This window comes from Colossoma macropomum, unplaced genomic scaffold (genome assembly GCF_904425465.1).
Source record: "Colossoma macropomum unplaced genomic scaffold, Colossoma_macropomum, whole genome shotgun sequence".
NCBI lineage: Eukaryota > Metazoa > Chordata > Actinopteri > Characiformes > Serrasalmidae > Colossoma > Colossoma macropomum.
This window is the reverse complement of record NW_023495297.1, coordinates 76,750-104,302: the sequence shown is the minus strand read 5'-3', so window position 1 is coordinate 104,302 and position 27,553 is coordinate 76,750. Positions and strand designations below refer to the sequence as shown.

The following is a 27,553-nucleotide window of genomic DNA, read 5'->3' as shown; positions in this document are numbered from 1 at the left end:
TTGACTGGAGCTGTTCTCCAGGTTTGTTGGTGTAGTTTGTTCAGCACTTTAACTGAATCCTCCTCAGAATGTTGGGCTGTTTCCTCTGCAGTGTGCTCGATTCCTGTGTCTTCTTTGGTGATGATCTCAAGGCTTTCTGACTTCACCTCCATTAGAGTAATAACTTCATTAGAAACCATTAGGATTGAAACCTAATGGTTTTGCTTTCTAATGGGAATTAGCTTAATGGTCTCCAACAGAGACCACTAGTTTCCTGTAGAACACCTTTAGATCCCGTTAGGAAACTATCAGATAGATAGATAGATAGATAGATAGATAGATAGATAGATAGATAGATAGATAGATAGATAGAGGCTTTTTAATGGGTTGATATCATAGCATAAATTATCCTAATGGTTTAAGAGAAGACCAGTCTGATTCTACATGCGTTTGATGGTTTCTTAGTGGAATCTAAAGGTGTTCTACAGGAAATTAGCGTTGTCTATTGGAAACCATTAAACTGATTCCAATTAGAAAGCAAAACAATCAGGTTTCGAACGGTCCTTTTCAGCAGGTACTCCAGCGCGATAGGTGGCGATAACCATTCCTCTTGCACGAGACTCACAGAGGAAGAAGAGGAATAAAAAACGCGGGCGAAGTGTGGAGCAGAGCTAACAGTGCTAACCGTGGAGCTGACAGTGTAACCGCGGAGCTGAGAGGAACAAAGGTAAAATCTGAGTTTATTAAAATGTGTTTAGCTTTATTAAACACTGGAAACCCCTGCACGTTATTTCTTCCAACATGCGTTACTACGGAGCCCCTAAGGGGCCGTGGTTAAATAAAAATAGTTAATGACATCGCGTTCCCTCGCGAAGGTTCTGCATTACGATGAAACCGTTCGCGTTCGCTTGCAAAAGCTGTGCTTTGCTAAACTCAGAGACGGAGCAGCTCATTGACCTTTATGTTGATCCTGGATTGAAATATAAAGTCATAGAGTCGCTTCTCAGAATCAAACATGATTCTGCTGTTAGTGACTCAAACTGAGGCTGAGGTCGAGTTTCCTCACAGTAAAATATGGAGTCAGTAGTGTTCCAGAATGTGTGAGAGGAGCTCCTGGTGTCCGAGAGAGGGATGTTCCGGTCTGAGAGGAGCTCCTGCTGTCTGAGAGAGGGATGTTCCGGTCTGAGAGGAGCTCCTGCTGTCTGAGAGAGGGACGTTCCGGTCTGAGAGGAGCTCCTGCTGTCTGAGAGGAGCTCCTGGTGTCCGAGAGAGAGATGTTCCGGTCTGAGAAGAGCTCCTGCTGTCTGAGAGAGGGACGTTCCGGTCTGAGAGGAGCTCCTGCTGTCTGAGAGAGGGACGTTCCGGTCTGAGAGGAGCTCCTGCTGTCTGAGAGGAGCTCCTGGTGTCCGAGAGAGAGATGTTCCGGTCTGAGAAGAGCTCCCGGTGTCTGAGAGAGGGATGTTCCGGTCTGAGAGGAGCTCCTGGTGTCTGAGAGAGAGATGTTCCGGTCTGAGAAGAGCTCCTGGTGTCCGAGAGAGGGATGTTCCGGTCTGAGAGGAGCTCCTGGTGTCCGAGAGAGAGATGTTCCGGTCTGAGAAGAGCTCCCGGTGTCTGAGAGAGGGATGTTCCGGTCTGAGAGGAGCTCCTGGTGTCCGAGAGAGAGATGTTCCGGTCTGAGAGGAGCTCCCGGTGTCTGAGAGAGGGATGTTCCGGTCTGAGAGGAGCTCCTGGTGTCCGAGAGAGGGATGTTCCGGTCTGAGAAGAGCTCCTGGTGTCCGAGAGAGGGATGTTCCGGTCTGAGAGGAGCTCCTGCTGTCTGAGAGGAGCTCCTGCTGTCTGAGAGGAGCTCCTGCTGTCTGAGAGGAGCTCCTGCTGTCTGAGAGGAGCTCCTGCTGTCTGAGAGGAGCTCCTGCTGTCTGAGAGGAGCTCCTGGTGTCCGAGAGAGGGATGTTCCGGTCTGAGAGGAGCTCCTGCTGTCTGAGGGGAGCTCCTGCTGTCTGAGGGGAGCTCCTGCTGTCTGAGAGGAGCTCCTGCTGTCTGAGAGGAGCTCCTGGTGTCTGAATGAGGGACGTTCCGGTCTGAGAAGAGCTCCCGGTGTCTGAGAGAGGGACGTTCCGGTCTGAGAGGAGCTCCTGGTGTCTGAGAGAGGGATGTTCTGGTCTGAGAGGAGCTCCTGCTGTCTGAGAGGAGCTCCTGGTGTCTGAGAGGAGCTCCTGGTGTCCGAGATGTCAGAGTGAGAGATGTTCCAGCGCACCAATCATGGCATCTTTTCTTAAGCAGCTTTATTCCGATTGGTCAGGGTCCGTTCGTGGCCGTGGATGGGTTAAAGTTTTCTAGTAAATGAATAGAAATGATGGATCAGTAATGCTCGGTCTCGACTGTGTTTGGACTCAGTCCTGTCCGGGTCTCAGGGTGAGGTGGACCTGGAAATTGTTATGGAGACCAGCCCTGTGTGCTGCCTCTATCTGAGGTACCTGGAAGCTGAATTATTGCTGAATATCATCAAAACCAGAATAAACAGAATAAAAACAGCCCTTCCTCCATATTAGAGGTTCACAAATTTTCACAACTCGTGGCCACGCAATCGACCACAAACGCTTCCGCAGATTTAAGCGATCAGATCGTCTTGTTCTGACTTTCAATGCTGCTGCTGCGTCTGTTTAATGATAACTGTTGCTCTGCCTGCCTGTTTTTCCCTGGTTTGAATTCTGATATTTTATACTAATGCTGGTATCCGGTGTGGTCCAGAGGAGGATGGGTTCCCCTTTTGAGTCTTGGTTCCTCTCAGTGTTTCTTCCTTTTTTAGGGAGTTTTTCCTGCCACTGTTGCCATTGGCGACGCTCATGGGGGCTCAGACCCAGATTTTTCTGTACGGCTGCTTTGTGACAACACCTGTTGTAAAAAGCTCTATATAAATAAACTTTGACTTGACTTGAGTGCTGGATGTCCAGCTGAAGAGAGGACAGCTGAGGAGTTCTGGCTCAATTCGACAGGTTTAGATATGTTAGCTGTGCACAGTCATAGTGATGGTGTAAATTGTTCGAAAAACTATTTCTGTACTCGTTTTCAGTTCCCATGCAGGTGAGACTCAGTGCTGCATGTTCACTGCTGTGTTTCAGTCATTGTGGTTACGCTTGCTCTGAAAATATAAACATAACCAGCTAAGGTTTTGCTCAATCAATGAGCTCGATATAAAAATTGTGGTGCCGCCCCTGCGCCTATGGATTGGGTCAACTGGGTCGGCAGAGAGGAGCCCATAGACCGTGTTTAGTTTAGATTTAACGAGTCGGATGTTGTTGTAATGTTGAGTAAAGTTAAATGTTAGTATTGTAACAAATCTTTGCATTTGAAATGCATTAAAAAAACGTCTGTTTCATCATGGTTCACTGGGGGCTGCAGGCCATAGTCTTAAAACCACTGTTGTATATGTTTAGGTCAGTTCTGTTCTCTCTTTCTCTCTCTCCTCTCCTGGTCAGTACTGATGGTGTGTGTGTGTCTGTAGGTAAGTTCTGTTCTCTCTTTCTCTCTTCTCTCTCTCCTCTCCTGGTCAGTACTGATGGTGTGTGTGTGTGTCTGTAGGTCAGTTCTGTTCTCTCTTTCTCTCTTCTCTCTCTCCTCTCCTGGTCAGTACTGATGGTGTGTGTGTGTCTGTAGGTCAGTTCTGTTCTCTCTTTCTCTCTTCTCTCTCTCCTCTCCTGGTCAGTACTGATGGTGTGTGTGTGTCTGTAGGTCAGTTCTGTTCTCTCTTTCTCTCTTCTCTCTCTCCTCTCCTGGTCAGTACTGATGGTGTGTGTGTGTGTCTGTAGGTCAGTCATGCAGTCCTGCAGTTCTGCTCTCTGTATCCTGATCTTACTGATCTCTACAGTCACTACTGGTAAGAACTGAACTGACACTCCTTGATCATCTTATTAAAGATTTCACTGTATTTTACTTTCACTTTGGTTTCTGAGCCAGAATTCATTAAGGTAACATCATGTAATCATTGTTTATTTTAATTTTGTCCATATTTAAGTGGATGATATGAAATGTGTGACTGGAATGTTTTACTTAGTGCCTCACTCTCCCTGCATTAGTCAGTAAAACAGGTCTGATTCAGGTGATGTAGTGAAATCAGTATTTAGGGTGTGTAGTGTGATTCACTCTGAACTGTGACTTATCTGTCTTCTCAAACACATGTGAACCAGCTGTTCCTCCAGTGAAGGTGAATCTTCATGACTCTGCTACTCTGTCCTGCTCTGAGAGATGCTCTGGTTTGGTCAGATGGTCTGTATCTCATAAACCCACTGATGTTCTGGCTGAGTGTGATCAGACTTCATGTAGATCAGTGAAGGAGGGATATCAGATGATCCATGATCAGTACCTGAAGGGGAATCTCTCTCTCACCATCACTGAAGCTGATCTCACTAAGAGAGGCTGGTACACATGTCAGTGTGATGATAAAGAGCTCTGTGATGTGAATCTTCAGATTGAGCGTGAGTGTCCACCTGTTTTTTTCCCTCCAGTGATTTAGATGTACAGCTTTGTATAAAATAGGCTCACAGTGGATGAAGTTCTGTTTGTTTTTCTCCCCAGCCTTTAACACTATGGTTCAGATAGAGCCTGGTGAATCTCTGGTCCTGGATTTGGACGTATCAGATTCTGTGAAGGTGATTTATAACAGCACAGATGCAGCTAATCGATCCAGTGGTCAGATCTGTACAGTGGATAGAGATTCACTACAGTGTAAACCTGAATACACTCAGAGAGTGTCAGTAATCTCTGCTCTGGAGCTGAGAGCAGTGACTCCATCTGATAACGGGGTTTATACTATACTGACCGTCAGGGAAGAAGAAGTTATCCACACCTACTCAGTGACCGTCCAAGGTATGAATTATTATTTTAGTATTAATGAATTATCTTTGCTCTTTAAGACATTCATTTTCCTGGTGATGATCTGGTGGTGGTGTGTAAACTGACCGATATGGAACAAAGTACAGAGGTTCTTCATTACATGGTTCCTGTCTATATAACATTTTAAACCTGAGGGTAATTATTTAGCTGTTGAGCTTCATCATTGGAAGATTCATCTGAATTATTCAGTAGCCGCTGTCAGACTAATTTGGATGTATAGCTGTATTGTATTCATTATAACGAAAGTAAAAATTTCCTGCTTACTCATAGATGAGTTTTTTTTGGTCACGCTTGGGTTGTGTTGTCAAATAGATGCACTGAAGTCAACCCTTCGCTGCTGACCACTGCGTGCTGGTTATCTGAACTGTTCAGCCTTTTAACACTGAGCCATTATTGACTTTACCTGAGCGGTAGCCTTGTGGATCTCCAACCTAGTTATCTGAAAACATGTATCCATGATGTAAATCAGGAAAAGTCCAACTGACTGAAAACCAATAGCTGCACAGTGTGGAACTGTATTCTATATTTTCCTACTTTTCTCTCTTTTTACTCTCTTTGGCTTTTGCTCAATCACTCCATCAGTTACACTGCTAACCATTTCACTTGACAGGATTTGTCAAACATTTTTGAAAATGTCAGAAGGCCTGAAGGGCTAAAGACTGACCATCTCACTGTGCATCGTCAGTCATTCTGATGGAGCTCCTCACCTGGAAAATCACTTCATACTATCAGGTTATAATAGTGCAGCGTAGGCCCATCTGTGGTTCAGATGTGCTGTATTACAGATCTGTGTGTGTTTGTTTTGTAGGTGACCACTCAGATCTGGACACAGATAAAGGAGCTGCTGTACCACCGTGTGTGATTGTACTGAGTGTGATGGGAGCTGCTGTGATTGTGGGGTTAGTGATGAAGATTCTGGTGCTGAGGAGAGAAAATCAGCTTCTACGAATGGAAGGTGCAAAGAACCGAGCTCAGATGAACCATCACTCTGACCACAGTCCAGGTGAAGAGAGACTGTCACCCCACGATAATGAATGACCAGGACCTCAGAGAGAGGTTACGCTCAGGATCTGGACAGCGTCGCTGTAAAAAAGCACTATAAGACTGACTTGACTTGACCAATCAGGGCTGAGCTTCTGACCAGTCGGGGACTGATGGAGTCCAGTCACGCTTTTCTTAGTGACGTTTGTGGCATGAATCACATGAAGATCAGTTCTTATGGTTCTTAGTAAGAGAAAATGAATTATACTACAGATATCAGGGCTGTAAACTACTTATTACTCCAATAAGCACTGAGATGTTATTAATGTAATGATTCATTTTCTGTGTTTAAACAGACTCTAATGATTTCACATGATTGGCTGTTCATCATAGACATCACACTTTCATGTTCAGAGCACTAAACACAGCCTGAGTATCTGAATGAACAGCTTAGCAGAGAAAGTTGTTAAACGAGTTTAATACTGTTCCCTCTGTTCGGCTTTGTGGAACTCAGTCAGGTGAACAGGGTTGATGTTCTGCTTAAACTGTACACCAAGCGGCCACTTCATTAGGTCCACCTCCTTGTTTCTACACTCACTGTCCATCTTATCAGCTCCACTGACCGTATAGTTTCACTCTGTAGCTCTACAGTTACAGACTGTAGTCCATCATACTTTGTTACCCAGCTCTTCAGTGGTCAGGACCCCTACAGGACCACCACAGAGCAGGTATTATTTGGGTGGTGGATCACTTTTTTTAAAACACCTCAGTGTCTCTGCTGGACTGAGAATAGTTCACCAACCAAAACATCCAGCCAACAGCGTCAGTGTATTTCGTTGCTGTTGGAACAAAACCTCAGATCTCCAAAATGGTAATTTTACAGGAGGAGCAAAAATAAATCTCCATTTTCAGTGTCAGTTAATGGAAAAACATTTTATCACAAGGAATTTTACACCATTTCTGATGGTGACAACATTTTCACGCAGTGTGAAGGAAAGCTGGTCATTTCAAATTATATTAAAAAAATTTAAAAACACCAAATACCAGATTTTGTTCCACAGGTTTTGTTTTGTTTTGATGTGGTGAATTATTGAACTCCTTTGAGTTCACACAGCCCTGAGTCTGATTAGATTTGGACCTTATCTGCTTTGTTTACAGTGGGCTGATGGTCAGCAGAGACAGTAGAAGGACAGTTAAACTCTTCGTAGATTCAGATGAATCAGTCCGTAAGTGAAGTGGTTGATCAGATTGATCAGATTCAGCACTGAAGCTTTCTGATTACAGGCGACTACAGGCAGCTACTGAGTCTTCACCACCTTCAGTTTTACAGTCTCAGAGAAGTGAAGAAAGTGTTTCTAATCTCTATTAAAGAGTTAAAGTTCTGATGTTCCTCTCGATCAGTGTGTGTTAATCAGCTCTGCACAGGTTCACTGTTCCTCAGTTCAGATCATCTACTGACTGTGGAGCTCTTCATCAGCTGGATCAGGTGTGTTTGGTCAGAGAACAGGGAGACTGCAGAGCTGCGGTTCTCCAGCAGCACATTCAGAAACACTAGTCTAGAACATTGTTTCCAGCACTGCTTCTGTACTACAGCTGTTCTTCTCCTCTGTAGAACATCTGATCAAACCCATCAGCTCCTCAACAGAAGCAGCAGTGCTGCAGTCACACCATCACAGCAGCAGTGTGGTTGTGTGTCTAAATGTTTTTGTACAGAAGTCATTGATACTTTTTACAAGGATTTGATAAAATTGATTTTTATATGGATTTTAAACTTTGTGGATTTGATCATTTTGCAGTTTTCTGCCTTCTGTAAGATTTGTTTTGACTGAATCCAGTGAGAAATTGACTGTCGTGCAAAAAAATCCATTTTTGTCATTTTTACGTTTTTTCATAATTTGAAAATTCCAGTTCCATTTTACATTGTGTTATAATTTCATGATGAATGTAAATAATCCAAAATTAACTTCCATTCAAAGTTAAAAAGCTTTTTCTTTCTCTGGTAAAATGACGTTTTTGGAGATAAAAGTTTGGTCTATTCATCATGAAAGTTTAGCGTGTTGTAAAGAGCAGCTGGTGTTTTCAAATTCTGTAAAAATGTACCCAAAGGAAAAAATGGAGATGGAACATTTTGCTCTGACAGCAGTGATGAATAAAGTGGTTTGGGATACTTAAAAGTAAAGTGTGCTTGTTTTTATTTATTTATGTACAAATATAGACATTTTATTTACTCTCCAGAACCACCAGTGAACCTACACGAGTCTTCTGAGTTTATATGAATGTTGATGATGAAAACAGTGGAGAATCTGAAAACTGTTTGTGGTCTATTTTGCTCTCCCACCGCGAATGGAATTAAAAAAATACAATTTAGACCAAAACCATCTCGATTAGTGTCTCAGTCATCAGGCAGTGAATTCATAACCATTTCCTGTAGGGACTTCCTGTGAGGGAGCTTTTAGAGTTCCTGTCACCACCACTGTGAACTGAATCTGAAAGTGTACAGACTTGAAGCCCCGCCCCCTGCGTGCGCAAGACCAAAACAGAAGATGAGAACAGCGTCCGTGCAGGAGGAACAGGAGGAAGTGAGCCGCGGTCAGCCGTATGCTTCTGTACTATTCCTGATATTCTGATAATAAACAGTCTGTCCACCATCAGGATGGATTTCCTCCAGCAGTGAGACAGACAGAGCGGTGAGTGACTCAGAGCTGAGAGCTGAAGTGTGTTTGGAGATCCTCTGTCTCTGTTTGGAGCTGCTGTCTGATCTGAAGCTCTTGTTGGTGAATTCAGTGAGTTACTGTGGTTTAGTGTGACTGATGTGTCAGTGTTATTGAGTGTGATGGTACAGGGTGTCTGAGCTCCTGTATGTAAGGAGAAATCAGGACTGATCTCTGATCAGAGGCTTTAACTGCACCACATCACCCCTGTTCACAGCAGGACAGCACCACGTCCATAAAACTGCATTTAAACTGGTGATCTTTAATATTAAAGCAGCTTTTATACACTGATCCACTAAAATGATGGATGAATAACGGTGGTAGGTCACTGGTGCCCCTGGTGGTGTGTGTTAGTTATTGCAGTGGCGCATTGTAAATAGCGGTGGTACGTCACTGTGTGATGAGCGCCCTCTAGCGGGATGTGACACTTGGCCTATTTTCTTGCCTTTACTACAGCTTGAACCACTTAACACACTGACTCCATCTAAAACCATGTAGATCATTTCAGCCAGAGGGATGATGTTCATTTTCACTCTCATAACTTTAATATGTTTTAAGATATTTTATAATATCAGTAAAGAAATTTTCCTTGAATTTCCAAATAAAACTTGGATGTTGGAATCTTCTGTTTTTTGTGTGTTGAAGTTACTTTGATTTGAAATTACAGTAAACAGTAAAAGCTTTGCTGTAAACATTATTATTATTATTATTATTATTATTGATTTTGTCAGCATTTCCTTTAGGAACTGCATATCTGTGTCATAGCTATGACTGTTATACTTGAACAAAAATAAAAATATAAGCAAAATTGGCCTCTGAAGTGGGACATGACGTTGTAATAAACGCCCCCTAACAGCCCCTCATATCACTGAGCGCTGGCTTAGACCACCTACTGTGATGTCACATTTCAACAGGTATGGTATTTATTACACTGTCATGTTTCACTGTGATCCTGCACAGCCCTTTAGAGACTGAAGCATCCTTAAATTCAAAAACTGACCCAAAACATTCCTTTTATGTTTAAACCATAACAGTTCAGTTCTGTATCAGTCAAACACTGTAATACCAACATGACTGTAGTTCACTTGCTGTTATACAGCTTTTAAAACTGTGGTGAGCTTTCTAACATATTTCTATGTGTTAGAAATGTTTTTAACACATAGTCCTGTCCAAATTTGGTCTTGTGGCTGGGCTTGCAGCTCTGCTCACTGCATTAACTTTGGTGGTGTTGAAGTTGAGAAAAGATATCCTGGCATCCGTTGCATGGAGTAACACTAGTACAGGCAAGAGGCCCACATTGCCCTGTAGCGACACACAGTGACACAGTGCTGACCATGCTGCTCCATTCTGGTTCAGATTCAGGGCCTCGTGGCCTGCATTAGAAGACCAGCCAGGAGCAGGTTACAGTGGTCAAGCCTCGAGGTGACGAGAGACTGAACAAGCACCTGGGAAAAAGACAAAGGGTTGAATCCTTCTACAAGTTGTAGAGGAGAACCCTGCAGAGTTACTGTTCTCTCCTTCCAGAAGTTCCTCATCATTTGTGGAAAGCTCAAAGGCAGGATCTGTATTTGAAGACGCTGAAGGATTCTAAAGTACGGACAGTGTCCCCACTGATGGACGGTGCTTTATCCCAGCAGAAAACACTGAAGGAGTTCCAGTTTCTGAAAACCTTCACTGATAACGACTGGCTGGAACACTGACCGCTCTGATCTTCACAGAGGACAGAAACTCTCAGTGCAGGATTCATCACAGTTCTGCCTGCAGAGTTAGTTACTGCACTGGTGTTCATCTGATATACTGATTCTTCATTCAGTACAGGACTTTAACAGTTCCAGTCCTGAAGGGCTGCAGCTTTTCCAGCTCACAAATCTACTGAACCTGTACATCGTTAGGGGTTTATAACAGTTCATTATGGCAGCAATTAAAGCACAACAAAGGGAGAATCATGAAATAAGAACATAATCCTTCAAATATTAGTATTGAACAGTTTCTTTCGTTCTTGTGTTTGGGTGAAGGAGCTCCTCCAGTTCTGCAGAGTCTCTCTGCACATCCTGAACCAAAAGCAAAAGGAAACAAAAAGACTCAGTTCATGGTGCTCAGGTACCGTGAATATAGTTTTATAGTCTTATACTGCCATCTTGTGGACATTCACCAACATAGCATTATGTAGATACTGTCGCAACTGAATGACTCACAAAAAGATCTAATTTCTTACTAAAACCTCAAATCAGCAACTTAATCAACACTAAACACAGAACTGACCTCTGTTCATCTCCCTCTTATACTCAGTACAGCTCATCTCCATAATGACCACATCCACACTGATCCTCCACAGCCTACTGCATCATATACTCAGTATTTATCACTGCAGAGCCTTAAAGTATCCAAACGATTCCTGTCAAATCATACAGCATATATTAAAGACCCTCTCCTCTCCTGGTCAGTACTGATGGTGTGTGTGTGTCTGTAGGTCAGTTCTGTTCTCTCTTTCTTCTCTTCTCTCTCTCCTCTCCTGGTCAGTATTGATGGTGTGTGTGTGTCTGTAGGTCAGTTCTGTTCTCTCTTTCTTCTCTTCTCTCTCTCCTCTCCTGGTCAGTACTGATGGTGTGTGTGGGTCAGTTCTGTTCTCTCTTTCTTCTCTTCTCTCTCTCCTCTCCTGGTCAGTATTGATGGTGTGTGTGTCTGTAGGTCAGTTCTGTTCTCTCTTTCTTTCTTCTCTCTCTCCTCTCCTGGTCAGTATTGATGGTGTGTGTAGGTCAGTTCTGTTCTCTCTTTCTCTCTTCTCTCTCTCCTCTCCTGGTCAGTATTGATGGTGTGTGTAGGTCAGTTCTGTTCTCTCTTTCTCTCTTCTCTCTCTCCTCTCCTGGTCAGTATTGATGGTGTGTGTAGGTCAGTTCTGTTCTCTCTTTCTCTCTTCTCTCTCTCCTCTCCTGGTCAGTATTGATGGTGTGTGTGTCTGTAGGTCAGTTCTGTTCTCTCTTTCTTTCTTCTCTCTCTCCTCTCCTGGTCAGTATTGATGGTGTGTGTAGGTCAGTTCTGTTCTCTCTTTCTCTCTTCTCTCTCTCCTCTCCTGGTCAGTATTGATGGTGTGTGTAGGTCAGTTCTGTTCTCTCTTTCTCTCTTCTCTCTCTCCTCTCCTGGTCAGTATTGATGGTGTGTGTGTCTGTAGGTCAGTTCTGTTCTCTCTTTCTTTCTTCTCTCTCTCCTCTCCTGGTCAGTATTGATGGTGTGTGTGTCTGTAGGTCAGTTCTGTTCTCTCTTTCTTTCTTCTCTCTCTCCTCTCCTGGTCAGTACTGATGGTGTGTGTAGGTCAGTTCTGTTCTCTCCTTCTCTCTTCTCTCTCTCCTCTCCTGGTCAGTACTGATGGTGTGTGTGTGTGTAGGTCAGTTCTGTTCTCTCTTTCTCTCTTCTCTCTCTCCTCTCCTGGTCAGTATTGATGGTGTGTGTAGGTCAGTTCTGTTCTCTCTTTCTCTCTTCTCTCTCTCCTCTCCTGGTCAGTACTGATGGTGTGTGTGTGTCTGTAGGTCAGTCATGCAGTCCTGCAGTTCTGCTCTCTGTGTCCTGGTCTTACTGACCATTACAGTCACTGCTGGTAAGAACTGCACTGTCACTCCTTCATCATCTTCTTAAAAACTGTACTATCAGTTTGGTTTGTGGACCAGAGTTTCTCTAAACAACAGAATCAAGATAAAATGATCTAATTAATATGTTTGTTACCCAGTTAGCTGTAAAATGATGTGGTATGTTGTAATGAACAGTAATATGATCTGTAGTACATACAGTTTATTAAAGCTTCACTGTGTAAAACTAAAGCAGTGTCATTACTGAGTGAGGAGGATATAAACAGGCTAAAATATGGTGAGTGAGCTGCTGTGAGTCTGTAAAACCTGAAATAATCATTTAAAACTCCGAGGAGTCGAGTTTTTCACACCACGTCGTACGTCTTTACATATTAACGTCACACAGACTCAAACAGAAGGTCCGGCTCGATGTTTCGGCCTCAAATGATCTCAGAATCAACATCACACTGATGAAGATGTGATGACAACAGTAGATAATTCACTCACATCCTCAGAGATGCTCCTTCACCAGGTTTAGACTGAGTTCTCTCTGAATTCTCTTTTAATAGTCAGATTCATCCACTCAGGGAAGGGGGCGAAGCACAACCCACACTACTGAATGTTCTTCTGCATGTTGGGGGTGCAGTTACACATTTTCACCAGAGAGGTCTCCAAATCCCCTTACGCAGTGAAGCTTTAACTGTACAAACTTATTTAAAGCCTTCACTTCAGGGATGATAGCTGAGCGCCCTTAGGAGTCACATCTCCAGGTGTGACTTGATGTTTGTATATTGTAGATGTTAGGTAGGACATGCTAGGCTGGCAGAACTGAAATCTTTGTTTGTTTGTTTGTTTTTTCTAGAGAGTTATACAGTTACCACAGTCAAGTCTGTTCATCACATCTACAACCACAGTGTATACAGAGCACAAGAGGGTAACATGGCCTTAATAAAGAGTCATAATTTGATGGTTTATTATAGAAATTACTGATCCATTAAAATATGCCTGGATCTGAATCTGAACCTGCAACTTGATGATGTTTAGATATTTACTTTTCCTACAAATTAGAACTCTATTGACCACTTTTTCACTGAGATGCTCTTATTTTACTCATTTGTATTTCTCACTCATTTAACTTCTAAATCAGGTTCTCCTCCAGTGAAGGTGAAGCTTAATGAGACGGCTACTCTGCCCTGCTCTGAGAGATGTTCTGGTTTGGTCAGATGGACTGTGTCCAATAAACCCACTGATGTTCTGGCTGAGTGTGATCAGACTTCATGTAGATCAGTGAAGGAGGGATATCAGATGATCCATGATCAGTACCTGAAGGGGAATCACTCTCTCATCATCATTAAAGCTGATTTCACTAAGAGAGGCTGGTACACGTGTGACTGTGACGATAAGGATATCTGTGATGTGTGTCTACAGATTGAGCGTAAGTGTCCATCTGTTTTCTAAACTGACCACTTTTCAGGAGGCTCGCTTCCAGTTTCTCAAAGAAATCTGCAGGGAAATTTTTCCACAGTTCCGAAGTTCAGTCTTAGAAGTTAGTTCAGCATTTTCTGCTTCTTACCATCCAAGTTGAGGTCTGGACTCTGAGGTGGTCAGTCCATCGTTCAGTTTCTTTGTTTGATGTGTCCGTCTCCTTTTCTCAGTGAGGTTCTTCTTTAACAGCTACACATCCTTTCAGACCCACAGCGCTGAGTCGTCTTCTCACAGTGGAAGGATGGACAGAAACACCTGTGGATGTTTTCAGATCTGATCAGCTTGATTTTCTTCTCTCTCTCAAAGATGAAAGGTTTAAGTGCTGTTTATCTGATGGGGCAGTTTTGGGGTCGACCAGCTCCTCCAGGTGGTTGTTAGGAGGCACATTTTCTCTGTAGCTTTTAGCCAGTTGTGGAAACTCCTGTTTTTGACTTTGACTTTCTTTTTAATTATGCAAGTGGATTATCTTATATCTCTTTATATCTCATTATATCTCCTGAAAAATAAACAAATAAATAAATGAACTTTTGACTTTGGTTTGCACACAATTCATAAGTTTCTATTTGTGTTTCTCCTCAGCCTTGAATACTACAGTTCAGATAAAGCCTGGTGAATCTCTGGTGCTGAAGTTGGACGTATCAGATCTGGTGAAGGTGATTTATAACAGCACAGGCACAGCTGGACCATCCAGTGGTCAGATCTGTACAGTGGATGGAGTCTCACTACAGTGTAATGATGAGTATAAATGGAGAATGGCACTGTTCTCTGCTCTTGAGCTGAGAGAGGTGAAGCCATCTGACAGTGGAGATTATATAATTATGGATGACAGGAATGAAGAGGTCATTCACACCTACACAGTGACCGTCCATGGTGTGTATTTTTCCAGCTTTAGTTGTATTTTTCTTTTTATGGACCTTGTAGGGTGTAAAGTGGATGAAGATGGAATGTGTAAATATAATGTTTACAGTCTTGTTGTGGATTTTAATGGTGACATTTCACAATATTGCACATCTGTGTGTCCTTCTGTTCTGTAGATGACCAGCCGTGTCCGTGCAGAGATCAGGGAGCTGTTGTACCAGCGTGGGTGTTTGCTCTGACGATGGTTGCACTAGTAGTTGTGTGTTTGGTATCAGTGGTGAGGATTTTGCGAAAGAGGAGAGAAATTCAGCAGGACTGAATGATGAATGCAAAGAAAGTCGAGTTGAACTGAAAGAAAGAACCGCGATGTTCAACTACTGTTCACCACGATGGAGAAGAAATGAGCTATTTGCTACTTTTAAGCAGGAAAGCTGCAAGATCCAATCCAAGATCCAAGACCAAGTATCCAATCAGCCAATCACATGGCAGCATGAGTCTAGAGCTTCAGTTAATATTCCCCTAAACATCATGAGCAGGGAAACATTATGATCTAAGTGACAACTGGAACAGAGAGAAGTAGTGAAAACAGAATCGGAAGAAGTAGAAGGAAAGAAAGGGTGAGATAACTGTCACAAGTCAGTTTCTTAAAAGATACATAATAAATTTTTAAAAATGATAATAATATGTAAGTATGATTAATTACAATTATATGATATATAAATAAAAGTGTAATATCTTTGTAAAAGTAAACAGACTCAATAACTCCCAGCACACGTCAGAGTCCACAACTGAATAGAGGTGCACACTGCAATCTAATAGAGGTGGACTCTACAACTGAATAGAGGTGGAATCTTCAAGTGAGTTATTTCAGAACAGGGAGAAGGAGTGAAGGAGGATCAGAACAGGGAGAAGGAGTGAAGGAGGATCAGAACAGGGAGAAGGAGTGAAGGAGGATCAGAACAGAGAGAAGGAGTGAGGGAGGATCAGAACAGGGAGAAGGAGTGAAGGAGGATCAGATCAGGGAGAAGGAGTGAAGGAGGATCAGAACAGGGAGAAGGAGTGAAGGAGGATCAGAACAGGGAGAAGGAGTGAAGGAGGATCAGACAGGGAGAAGGAGTGAAGGAGGATCAGAACAGGGAGAAGGAGTGAAGGAGGATCAGAACAGGATCTGCTCCTTCACTCCACTCTTCTGCTCTGAGCTAAATGACTGTTCCTGAGTGTTACACAGTGTTAAAGCTGCATGTTGAAGGTGTTCATTCTGTCACTATGGTAATAACTCAGCTCTGCCCTTTACAGAACAGCTTAGATTCTGTCTTTGTGATGAACATTAAAGTAGCTACATTAGCGCTGCATGTTCTGTAGCTGAACTCTACCTGTCTGCATGTTGTAATCCTCTCATTAGCATGTTTCAGTATACTGAGCTGATATACAAGTTTATATGATGTACAAAGCTAAACTGCTATGTAGCCAAATCACTGTTCACTAATAAAGTCTGAGTCAGTGTAAAAACATGAACTCTGCACTATGATAACACAAATACCAACCAGTACAGTCATGATAAGATATCCAGGAGGAGTTAACCTGTAAAAGTAACTCATTTTGGGTGGAAGGGAAGAAAAGTAAACATATTATTTTTAATATGTACTTCAATCATATCAATAAACGTCACCACTGAGCTCTAATCTTGTGTTGGTCATGGTTTAGACAGCTTTAGAGACATGAAGGAGAAGATCACTGTCTGTTGTACTCAGGTTGTGTTCTGCCTTGTTATTTCTGGTTTCCTTTGCTTTTTTAACTACTTCTTCACTGTTACTCTGTTATCTGACCCTCTGATGTGGACAAAGTGATTTCATGTTCCTCTTCAGCACTGTGAACTCGTCTGAATATCTGAGGATATTTAGTTTGTGCTGTTTTATGAAAGTTGTGTATGTATATTAATATTTAGTGTTTTTGGGTGAACTGGGCTGCAGGGCCTCATCTCTGTTCTGTGCACTCAGACCAGCTCAGTGTATATTAGTGTATGTTTAAGTACATTTTCATATGTAATGCAGTCATTACTGTGTGAGAAAGAGGGACTTTGTTTTTGTTTACTCTTTGAGACGTGTGTTGTTTGTTGTTTTAAAGAGAACAGCTGAAGTGTTTACTGGATTTCTGAGAATGTTAAAGCACTCTGACTGAGTTGTGTTCCTGCTGTACTGCTGTGAACTCGGGTGCTAAGAAGGACCTGTAGTTTTGATTTGAATGTGAATGTTTTCATGTGTGATTACAAATAAAATGCTGATTTTTCATTTTACGCACAGTCTAATTTCCTTTTTTTCTTTTTCTTCATCCTTTATTGACTTTATTGTACATATTTACTCTGTCAGTTGGCCTCTGAAAATAAGTTTAACCATGATGAAAAAAGTCAATTAAATTCACTTTATACTTGACTTTTTGGTGACTTGAAATGAATACAGTTAGAAATTACAGCAAACATGCTAAAATGACTACAATGAAACAATAAAATAACTTTTTTTTTCTCAAGTTATGAAAAACTTCTGACCTTTTTTTGGATTCTCTTCACTCGTGTCACTGCTGTAGAATATTTTCTTCTGTTTAATAAAACTCAGTTTAATCTGAAACTCTGTGCTTCATCACTGAGAAAGATGTTGAGGGTTTTATGAGCTGATATTAATCTTTACTATAAACACTCTGCTTTTGTAATAAGCTCTGTAGCTGAGAGATGTTAATGTTACTGTATCAGAGGAGCTCTTCTCTTAGCGCTTCATCAGGACATTCATCCATGACACAATGCATCAAAAGCTTTATTTAACTGAAACGGTGGTTCCTTTAACACATTCCCTCCATTCTGGATGTTCTTTAAAGAATTTTCAGAGCCTGAAGAAATGGATCTAAATATGATACGTTAAGACAAGCGAAGGTCTTCAGTATCTGTGTACACAGAGCTGCACTGCAGGTCATTATGTGTGTTTATGGATAACGTTCAGAAAGCATCCCCCATTAGACACCAACAGCAGAGACTGGATTCATTCAGGAAGGTCCACTCACTAAAATCTACAGACTTACTGACCCTTATTCACGTTTTGTACGGTCAAATCTGACTGTAAAACCAGTGCACACATTTCTAACACAGTCACAAGGTCAGAGAGGAACTTGGCACTGCTGGTCGATGGTCAGCACTGTCAAACTGCATGGAGCCAAAAATGGCCCACATATTAAAAATGTTCAAATAGCCCACGTTTCAAAACAGATCTGAGACTCTTCAGGTGAAGAATGTCAGTTAAAGGAACTGCAGTGGATAAAGACCTTCATCAGGAACGTCCTGCAGCGTCATAATCAAACATCTTCAAGAACCTGCAGTGACTGATTATACCATCCTACACAGATGTTATCCAGTGAAGCAGTGTCTTGTTAAATCTGGACAGGATATCAGTGTGAACTGCTCTTTCTGTGATGTAAACCCAGAAACTCTTCCACACCTGTTCTGGAGCTGCTCCCACACAGAGAAGCTCTGGGTGTATGAAGATTTATCACGGACTGTACTGACCCTGACTTTAAGCTCTGCCTGGATGATGAGTTGTTCGGCTTCAGTCGTTATAAAAATAATACAATTCGCTGTTGTTGGAACAAAACCTCGTATCTCCAAAACAGTAACTTTACAGGAGAAGGAAAAACATACTGTACTTTCAATGTAAGTCAATGGAACCAGACATTTTTACCAAGTCATTTGGGTCATTTCTTTTAGTCCATTCATCATTAAATTTACATACAGTGTAAAGGGCAACAGGTATTTTCAAATTATGTCAGAAATGAGAAAACATCAAAATGGAGATGTAATGGTTGAGGCATGGAGGCGGGATGCAAATGCGAGTTATTTTTATTCAAAATAGAGTTAGAGTCCAGAATCGGAGTAGAAGAAGATTGAAAAACAGACGAGTCCATGACAAAAACAAAAACAAACTACAAGAAGAAAGCAAACAAGAGACAAGGAAACTTCCACACATACATCCACAATGCAAGACAAAGACCAACCAAACACAGGGGTATAAATACACTGAGGGAAAATAAGAAACACCTATCATTACGACTAATGAGGGGCAGAGCAGATAACAAGGGGGCAGGACCAGGGAGGAGACACACAACAACAACAACAACAACAACAAAAGCACATGGTATAAGAAAACAAAAAGGCACATGGCTACAACAGAGGGGAAGAAACAGACACTCAGAGGGACAAAGGAAGAATCCGTGACAGGAGATACGAGGTTTTCTTCTGATAACAACGAATTAAAGAATGTTATATTATTAATGATAACGCTGTTGGCGGCATTTCATATTCATAAATGTGTATTTACTGACTCCAAACCAGATTTTCTCATATTTGAAATACGACATAACTTCTGTCACCTTCTCCAAAAACAAAACAGCTGGTAAAACAATAAATATCTGCACTTTATTTTAAAAAATGTGCTCTTTTCTTTTTCTTTTACTACATTGTTTAAAATTATTACAATATTTATATATTTGTTTCTGCAGATTGTTGACTGAAATTATTGCATTTGTTCTACTGTAATTCTATAAATATAATGAAACGAATGACCTGCAGCGACTGATGGGTAAACTGCATTACATGTTCTGCTCAAATAAGGAGACTATCATTAGGTGGTACTGAGTGGAGAATGGATCTGTATTTGGCTCTTTTGTTCTGTTGTATTTCCAATAAACTACCATAAAAATGCAGGTCATCGCTGAATATCCTAAAATTATGAACTGATGCTGCGATTCTGGATCGTATATGAAATTTGCTACAAGACCATCATCTCCTTTATAGGAATTCATTTGTGCAGGAACATGAACACCATTAAGGAAATTTCCCTCCACAATTTTTCTCAGAAAATACATAAAAATCTGATAGTTTCCAAAAGCGATTTACAAAAAGAACATTGTGAAGAAGTATGAATGTTAAACATGGACAACATGTTTATAATATTTTAAAGAGAATCTGTTTCACTTTGTTGTGGATCAGAAATTTACTAATATTCTGCAACAACATTTATGTCAAAAGGAAAAAATGATCTTCTGTTTATAGAAAGGCTTTGAGGGAGCAGCTATAGACGTTTGTTACTCTTTCCAAAAAGGTCTGACCCATAAGGTGAGCTTATAAATTCCTCTGTGACGGTGACAGACGGAGCCAGACGCTCACAGCAGAGGCTTGAGAACAATAATAGCAGTAGGACAATCCAAACTCACAGTCTGTGAACACAAGCAGAAGGTCGACAAGCAGAGAATCAGAACAGGACAAGAGGGCAGGACTAGAATGGTGGACATAAACAAAATACTGGTCACTGAGAGACTGAAACTGGCTCAAAGGAAACACTCAGAGCTGGAGCTGAAGCCCAGACTTAAATACTAAACTAACCAGCACCTGAAACAACAGGTGTGGATAATCAGTAGTCAGGTGATCTGGAACAGGGATAGGTGGATCTGAGAGAGTCCTGTGTCACATGCTGCAGCAAGGAGTTCTGGGAAATGTAGTCCTGAGCAGCTATGTTGGCTGTAGGCACAGCCAGGTCTGAGCTTTTAAAAGGTCTGTAGCTGAGCTTTTATAAGCTGAGCTTTTATAAGATGAAGTAATTTTGGTGAAATAATTTTCCTAATATTCTCTTTTTTTTCCATGAAATTTCCAATCCTGAATAATCTATGAATCTATTGTAAGAACATCTTTTGACCCTTGCTTCTGCTCCATCTTGGCAATGTGATTTTATGACACAGTGTCCTGTGGGTTATCCATGGCTGCTTCAGAATGATGGAATGAATCTTTCTTTCTTTTTGATTTTACCTGATCTGAAGCCCAAATGCCTTTGCAGAGGATCTAAATGACTATCATATCACAGATCAGAGCAAAATGAGGAAAAGCAGATCAGAAAGAGAGATTCATTCAGCTGTTCAGACGCAGCTCTAGTTAAACAGCACATAAGAAGCCCTGCACTGAGGGTGCAGATCATCATCAATGATATCAATAATAATCAAATTCATCTAGTGGATTTATCACGTTTGTTATTAGTGTGCTAACCCTTCACAAACTCACTGTTTTCCAGCTAAAACGAGGTGAAGTAGGTTATGCCGTGAAGTCAGCTAATGATGTTATCTGAGATCCCGGATGTGTAGCCTCTCCCTGTTTCTGTTGATTGCCCACTCACTGTAAACATTACAGTTTCATGTTTAGTGGCTGAGTCGAGTAGACATATGTAAACAGTACACAGGCTGGAGTGACTTGGAGACTTAATGGACACTCCAGCTAGGAAGAGTCTGGTAATGAAAGAGCTGGTTAAGTGGGCCTATACAGATCATTCACTCCACTCTCTGATTGGGGGTTTGTACAGATCCATGCAGTCAGTAACGCTGCTTTTATCATATTGGTATTCCCATTTGGCATCCCTACGATATAGTTCCTTTTCATTTGATTCATTTTATTAGAATCACAAACCAAAAAAAAAAACAAAAACAAAAACAAAAAACCTATAAAACAGTGATCTCTCTAATCTCCCACACTGTGTGAGTATCTACCTTGTTGGTCAACTGTGGTGGTGAAATCTTTTGTTTTTATGCACCGTTTGTGTTTGCAGTCTTCTTTTCAACAGTGGTCAGATTCTACTACAGAGCCACTCTTGTCTGGATATTTTTGGGTGGTGGTCCACAATCAGCCTACGTGTGGTGCCCTTTAAGCTGTTGGTGCCCAGTCCTGGTCCTGTAGTCTACCACCCTGCAGAGTTTAGCTCCAATCCTTATCTAGCACACCTGATCCACACTCTTAAAAAAGATGGTTTTTCAAGCTTCTTTAGTAAAGAAAATGGTTCTATATAGGACCACGAACACTCACAGAACCTTTTGCGTAAGTGTACTTTGTAATAAGAGGAGAACCCTTTTTGGTACAGCACATTCTTCATCAATCTAAAGAACCCTTTCACAATGCAAAGAACACTTACACAAAAGGTTCTTTGAGTGTTCATGGTCTACAGCACGTTCTCCATTAATATGAAGAAGTATTTCATGATTCAAAGGACCCTTAAATCAGGCAAAGTGTTCTTTAAAGGATTGTGGTTCTATATAGAACCATTTTCCTTACCAAAGAACCCTTGAAGAACCATCATTTTTAAGCGTGCAGGGACTGAAGACGTTCAATAACTGATAGTTTCAGCAGGTGTGTTGGATCTAAACTCTGCAGGGTGGTAGATCTCCAGGACTAGGATTGACAAAGAAATGCTCCAGCATTTTTCAGTGTTCTCTCTTCTCTCTCTCCTCTCCTGATCAGTACTGATGGTGTGTCTGTAGGTCAGTTCTGTTCTCTCCTTCTCTCTTCTCTCTCTCCTCTCCTGGTCAGTACTGTAGTGTGTGTGTGTCTGTAGGTCAGTTCTGTTCTCTCCTTCTTTCTTCTCTCTCCTCTCCTGGTCAGTACTGATGGTGTGTGTGTCTGTAGGTCAGTCCTGTTCTCTCCTTCTTTCTTCTCTCTCCTCTCCTGGTCAGTACTGATGGTGTGTGTGTGTAGATCAGTTCTGTTCTCTCTTTCTCTCTTCTCTCTCTCCTCTCCTGGTCAGTACTGATGGTGTGTGTGTCTGTAGGTCAGTTCTGTTCTCTCTTTCTCTCTTCTCTCTCCTCTCCTGGTCAGTACTGATAGTGTGTGTGTGTCTGTAGGTCAGTTCTGTTCTCTCTTTCTCTCTTCTCTCTCCTCTCCTGGTCAGTACTGATAGTGTGTGTGTGTCTGTAGGTCAGTTCTGTTCTCTCTCCTCTCCTAGTCAGTACTGATGGTGTGTGTGCCTGTCTGTAGGTCAGTCATGCAGTCCTGCAGTTCTGCTCTCTGTATCCTGATCTTACTGATCTCTACATTCACTGCTGGTAAGAACTCCACTGACACTCCTTTATTATCTTAAATATGTTACTGTGTTTTACTTTCGCTTTGGTTTCTGAGCCAGAACTGCTAGATGGGTATTAGGTATTAAGATATTAATACCTTTATTAGGTATAAGGTATTAAGATAACATTATGTAAGCATTATTTATTTAAATTTATTTTGTCCATATTCAAGTAGATGATATGAAATGTGTGACTGGAATGCTTTACTTAGTGCCTCACTCTCCCTGCATTGGGTAGTAGAATGAGTCTGATTCAGGTGATGTAGTGAAATCAGTATTTAGTGTGTGTAGTGTGATTCACTCTGAACTGTGACTTATCTGTCTTCTCAAACACATGTGAACCAGCTGATCCTCCAGTGAGGGTGAATCTTCATGACTCTGCTACTCTGCCCTGCTCTGAGAGATGCTCTGGTTTGGTCAGATGGTCTGTATCTCATAAACTCACTGAGGTTCTGGCTGAGTGTGATCAGACTTCATGTAGATCAGTGAAGGAGGGATATCAGATGATCCATGATCAGTACCTGAAGGGGAATCTCTCTCTCACCATCACTGAAGCTGATCTCACTAAGAGAGGCTGGTACACGTGTCAGTGTGATAAGAAAGAGCTCTGTGATGTGAATCTTCAGATTGAGCGTGAGTGTCCATCTGCTTTTTTCACTCCAGTGATTTAGATGTACAGCTTTGTATAAAATAGGCTCACAGTGGATGAAGTTCCTGTTTGTTTTTCTCCCCAGCCTTTAACACTATGGTTCAGATAGAGCCTGGTGAATCTCTGGTCCTGGATTTGGATGTATCAGATCCAGTGGACGTGATATATAACAGTACAAGTGCAGCTAATCGATCCAGTGGTCAGATCTCTACAGTGGATAGAGATTCACTACAGTGTAAACCTGAATACACACAGAGAGTGTCAGTAATCTCTGCTCTGGAGCTGAGAGCAGTGACTCCATCTGATAACGGGGTTTATACTATACTGACCGTCAGGGAAGAAGAAGTTATCCACACCTACTCAGTGACCGTCCAAGGTATGAATTATTATTTTAGTATTAATGAATTATCTTTGCTCTTTAAGACATTCATTTTCCTGGTGATGATCTGGTGGTGGTGTGTAAACTGACCGATATGGAACAAAGTACAGAGGTTCTTCATTACATGGTTCCTGTCTATATAACATTTTAAACCTGAGGGTAATTATTTAGCTGTTGAGCTTCATCATTGGAAGATTCATCTGAATTATTCAGTAGCCGCTGTCAGACTAATTTGGATGTATAGCTGTATTGTATTCATTATAACGAAAGTAAAAATTTCCTGCTTACTCATAGATGAGTTTTTTTTGGTCACGCTTGGGTTGTGTTGTCAAATAGATGCACTGAAGTCAACCCTTCGCTGCTGACCACTGCGTGCTGGTTATCTGAACTGTTCAGCCTTTTAACACTGAGCCATTATTGACTTTACCTGAGCGGTAGCCTTGTGGATCTCCAACCTAGTTATCTGAAAACATGTATCCATGATGTAAATCAGGAAAAGTCCAACTGACTGAAAACCAATAGCTGCACAGTGTGGAACTGTATTCTATATTTTCCTACTTTTCTCTCTTTTTACTCTCTTTGGCTTTTGCTCAATCACTCCATCAGTTACACTGCTAACCATTTCACTTGACAGGATTTGTCAAACATTTTTGAAAATGTCAGAAGGCCTGAAGGGCTAAAGACTGACCATCTCATTGTGCATCGTCAGTCATTCTGATGGAGCTCCTCACCTGGAAAATCACTTCATACTATCAGGTTATAATAGTGCAGCGTAGGCCCATCTGTGGTTCAGATGTGCTGTATTACAGATCTGTGTGTGTTTGTTTTGTAGGTGACCACTCAGATCTGGACACAGATAAAGGAGCTGCTGTACCAGTGTGGGTGATTGTACTGAGTGTGATGGGAGCTGCTGTGATTGTGGGGTTAGTGGTGCTGATTCTGCTGCTGAGGAGAGAAAATCAGCTTCTACAAATGGAAGGTGCAAAGAACCGAGCTCAGATGAACCATCACTCTGACCACAGTCCAGGTGAAGAGAGACTGTCACCCCACGATAATGAATGACCAGGACCTCAGAGAGACGTTACGCTCAGGATCTGGACAGCGTCGCTGTAAAAAGCACTATAAGATTGACTTGACTTGACCAATCAGGGCTGAGCTTCTGACCAGTCGGGGACTGATGGAGTCCAGTCACGCTTTTCTTAGTGACGTTTGTGGCATGAATCACATGAAGATCAGTTCTTATGGTTCTTAGTAAGAGAAAATGAATTATACTACAGATATCAGGGCTGTGAACTACTTATTACTCCAATAAGCACTGAGATGTTATTAATGTAATGATTCATTTTCTGTGTTTAAACAGACTCTAATGATTTCACATGATTGGCTGTTCATCATAGACATCACACTTTCATGTTCAGAGCACTAAACACAGCCTGAGTATCTGAATGAACAGCTTAGCAGAGAAAGTTGTTAAACGAGTTTAATACTGTTCCCTCTGTTCGGCTTTGTGGAACTCAGTCAGGTGAACAGGGTTGATGTTCTGCTTAAACTGTACACCAAGCAGCCGCTTCATTAGGTCCACCTCCTTGTTTCTACACTCACTGTCCATCTTATCAGCTCCACTGACCGTATAGTTTCACTCTGTAGTTCTACAGTTACAAACTGTAGTCCATCATACTTTGTTACCCAGTTCTTCAGTGGTCAGGACCCCTACAGGACCCTCACAGAGCAGGTATTATTTGGGTGGTAGATCACTTTTTAAAACACCTCAGTGTCTCTGCTGGACTGAGAATAGTTCACCAACCAAAACATCCAGCCAACAGTGTCAGTGTACACTGTACAAATGTACCCAAAGGCAAAAATGGAGATGGAGATTTTGCTGTGACAGCAGTGATGAATAAAGTGGTTTGGGATACTTAAAAGTAAAGTGTGCTTGTTTTTATTTGTATTATATATTTTTATTGCATGACTGTATAAAATTAAAATGAAGCAGGTTTGGGCTTTATTACATCCTACAGTTCAACGTGTTGGTGATGTTCTAGCATCAGCGCTAATGATCACTGTACTAGAGCAATCCAGAGAACATTAACACCAAAGACCTGATGGTTTCCCCTCAGCCAGCAGGGAGGGGCATAAAAAAGAAACTTATTAAAAGTAAAAAATAAATATTTAAATAAAGAAATGTGAAAAAGGTGATGGACATTTTCTGAGTAACACAGCAGTGCTGTACAAATATAGACATTTTATTTACTCTCCAGAACCACCAGTGAACCTACACGAGTCTTCTGAGTCTATATGAATGTTGATGATGAAAACAGTGGAGAATCTGAAAACTGTTTGTGGTCTATTTTGCTCTCCCACCGCGAATGGAATTAAAAAAATACAATTTAGACCAAAACCATCTCGATTAGTGTCTCAGTCATCAGGCAGTGAATTCATAACCATTTCCTGTAGGGACTTCCTGTGAGGGAGCTTTTAGAGTTCCTGTCACCACCACTGTGAACTGAAATTGAAAGTGACCCACAGACTTAAAGCCCCGCCCTTTGTTTACAGAAGAACAAAAGAAAAGTTGTGACCAGCGCAGGAGGAGCAGGAGGAACAGAGCAGCGGTCAGCCGTATGTTTCTGTACTATTCCTGATATTCTGATAATAAACAGTGTTCCCACCATCAGGATGGATTTCCTCCAGCAGTGAGACAGACAGAGTGGTGAGTGACTCAGAGCTGAAGTGTGTTTGGAGATTAGATTTGTGTGTTTTGGATGATCTTTAATATTAAAGCAGCTTTTATACACTGATCCACTAAAATGATGGAGTTATGTTGTTAAATGTGTTTTGTGTGAGGAATTACAGCCTCTAGTGTTCTGTACTGTGAGCTTTAAATAACGGTGGTATGACTGTATGATAAGTGCCACTCAACCTACGGACTCCATTTAAAACCATGTAGATTATTTCGGCCAGAAGTATGATAATAATTTTCATTCTCATAACTTTAATAAATTATATGATATTTTAGAATAAAGTTTGGAGTTTATGATTTGAAATGATGATAATCGATAACGGCTTTGTTTTAAACCTTTTCTCTCCATCACGTGTTTGAATAAGCTTAGCATTTCAAATTATTATTATTATTGTAGATTTTGTCAGCATTTTTTTCAGCAATTGCATATCTACATTATAGCTGTGACTGTTTTACTTGGACAAAAATAAAAAAAGCAAAATTGGCCTCTGAAGTGGGACATGACGTTGTAATAAACGGCCCCTAACAGCCCCTCATATCACTGAGCGCTGGCTTAGACCACCTACTGTGATGTCACATTTCAACAGGTATGGTATTTATTACACTGTCATGTTTCACTGTGATCCTGCACAGCCCTTTAGAGACTGAAGCATCCTTAAATTCAAAAACTGACCCAAAACATTCCTTTTATGTTTAAACCATAACAGTAATGAACGGTCATTTTTGTGTGTCTGTAGGTCAGTTCTGTTCTCTCTTCTCTCTCTCCTCTCTCTCCTCTCCTGGTCAGTACTGATGGTGTGTGTGTGTGTGTCTGTAGGTCAGTTCTGTTCTCTCTTTCTCTCTTCTGTCTCTCCTCTCCTGGTCAGTACTGATGTTGTGTGTCTGTAGGTCAGTCATGCAGTCCTGCAGCTCTGCTCTCTGTGTCCTGATCTTACTTACCACTACAGTCACTGTTGGTAAGTGTGTGGAAGAAAAGACCGTCTTATAAATTTCACTTCTGAATTTCGCTTTAGTTCGTGCAGCATAAATTTACTAGTACATCTCTAAGAAACAGCATAATGATAAGACATAGAAGAAAGTGAACCCCATGAAAAAGGTATGTTTAAACATGTGTTTAAAATGTAAACAACACTGGTAGATCTCAATAATCGTGTTTAAAAATAACATTTTGATTATTCACAGATCTGCAAAATGTGCAGCACTATCTTCATATGTGGATCAATAGTCCATCAGTTCACTGTTTAAGAGATCATCTATAGAGCAAATCAGTTTTAAATCACCACAGCATGAAACTGGATAGCTCTTGTAGAGCTGAGGAAGTGAGATTTTATACTCAGTTAGTTATTCAACCACAACACTGAAAACAGGAAGCTTTCAGTAATGAAATATGGAAATACTCATGTTGTAAATACTC

General features: G+C 41.4%; 3 protein-coding genes across 4 annotated transcripts; all 3 read left to right on the top strand.

Annotated features, from left to right (window-relative positions):
- Positions 1-507: 507 nt before the first annotated feature.
- Positions 508-6,463, top strand: LOC118801661. Its single transcript, XM_036562023.1, has 5 exons — positions 508-706; positions 3,786-3,853; positions 4,164-4,451; positions 4,552-4,842; positions 5,678-6,463. Exons 2-5 carry the CDS (start codon positions 3,793-3,795, stop codon positions 5,905-5,907), a joined length of 870 nt encoding a protein of 289 aa, XP_036417916.1. The 5' UTR covers positions 508-706; positions 3,786-3,792; the 3' UTR covers positions 5,908-6,463.
- A 1,890-nt stretch (positions 6,464-8,353) lies between these two features.
- On the top strand, positions 8,354-15,432 carry LOC118801659. Of its 2 annotated transcripts, XM_036562021.1 has the most exons (6): positions 8,354-8,537; positions 12,086-12,153; positions 12,984-13,055; positions 13,269-13,556; positions 14,186-14,476; positions 14,641-15,432. In XM_036562021.1, exons 2-6 carry the CDS (start codon positions 12,093-12,095, stop codon positions 14,781-14,783), a joined length of 855 nt encoding a protein of 284 aa, XP_036417914.1. In that variant the 5' UTR covers positions 8,354-8,537; positions 12,086-12,092; the 3' UTR covers positions 14,784-15,432. The 2 variants fall into 2 exon arrangements, with proteins under 2 accessions (XP_036417914.1, XP_036417915.1); XM_036562022.1 differs by lacking the exon at positions 12,984-13,055 and having other exon boundaries at positions 13,257-13,556.
- A 7,445-nt stretch (positions 15,433-22,877) lies between these two features.
- Positions 22,878-27,078, top strand: LOC118801658. The gene is made up of 4 exons (XM_036562020.1): positions 22,878-23,007; positions 23,109-23,399; positions 24,235-24,429; positions 27,028-27,078. Exons 1-4 carry the CDS (start codon positions 22,878-22,880, stop codon positions 27,066-27,068), a joined length of 657 nt encoding a protein of 218 aa, XP_036417913.1. The 3' UTR covers positions 27,069-27,078.
- The last annotated feature ends 475 nt before the right edge of the window (positions 27,079-27,553 follow it).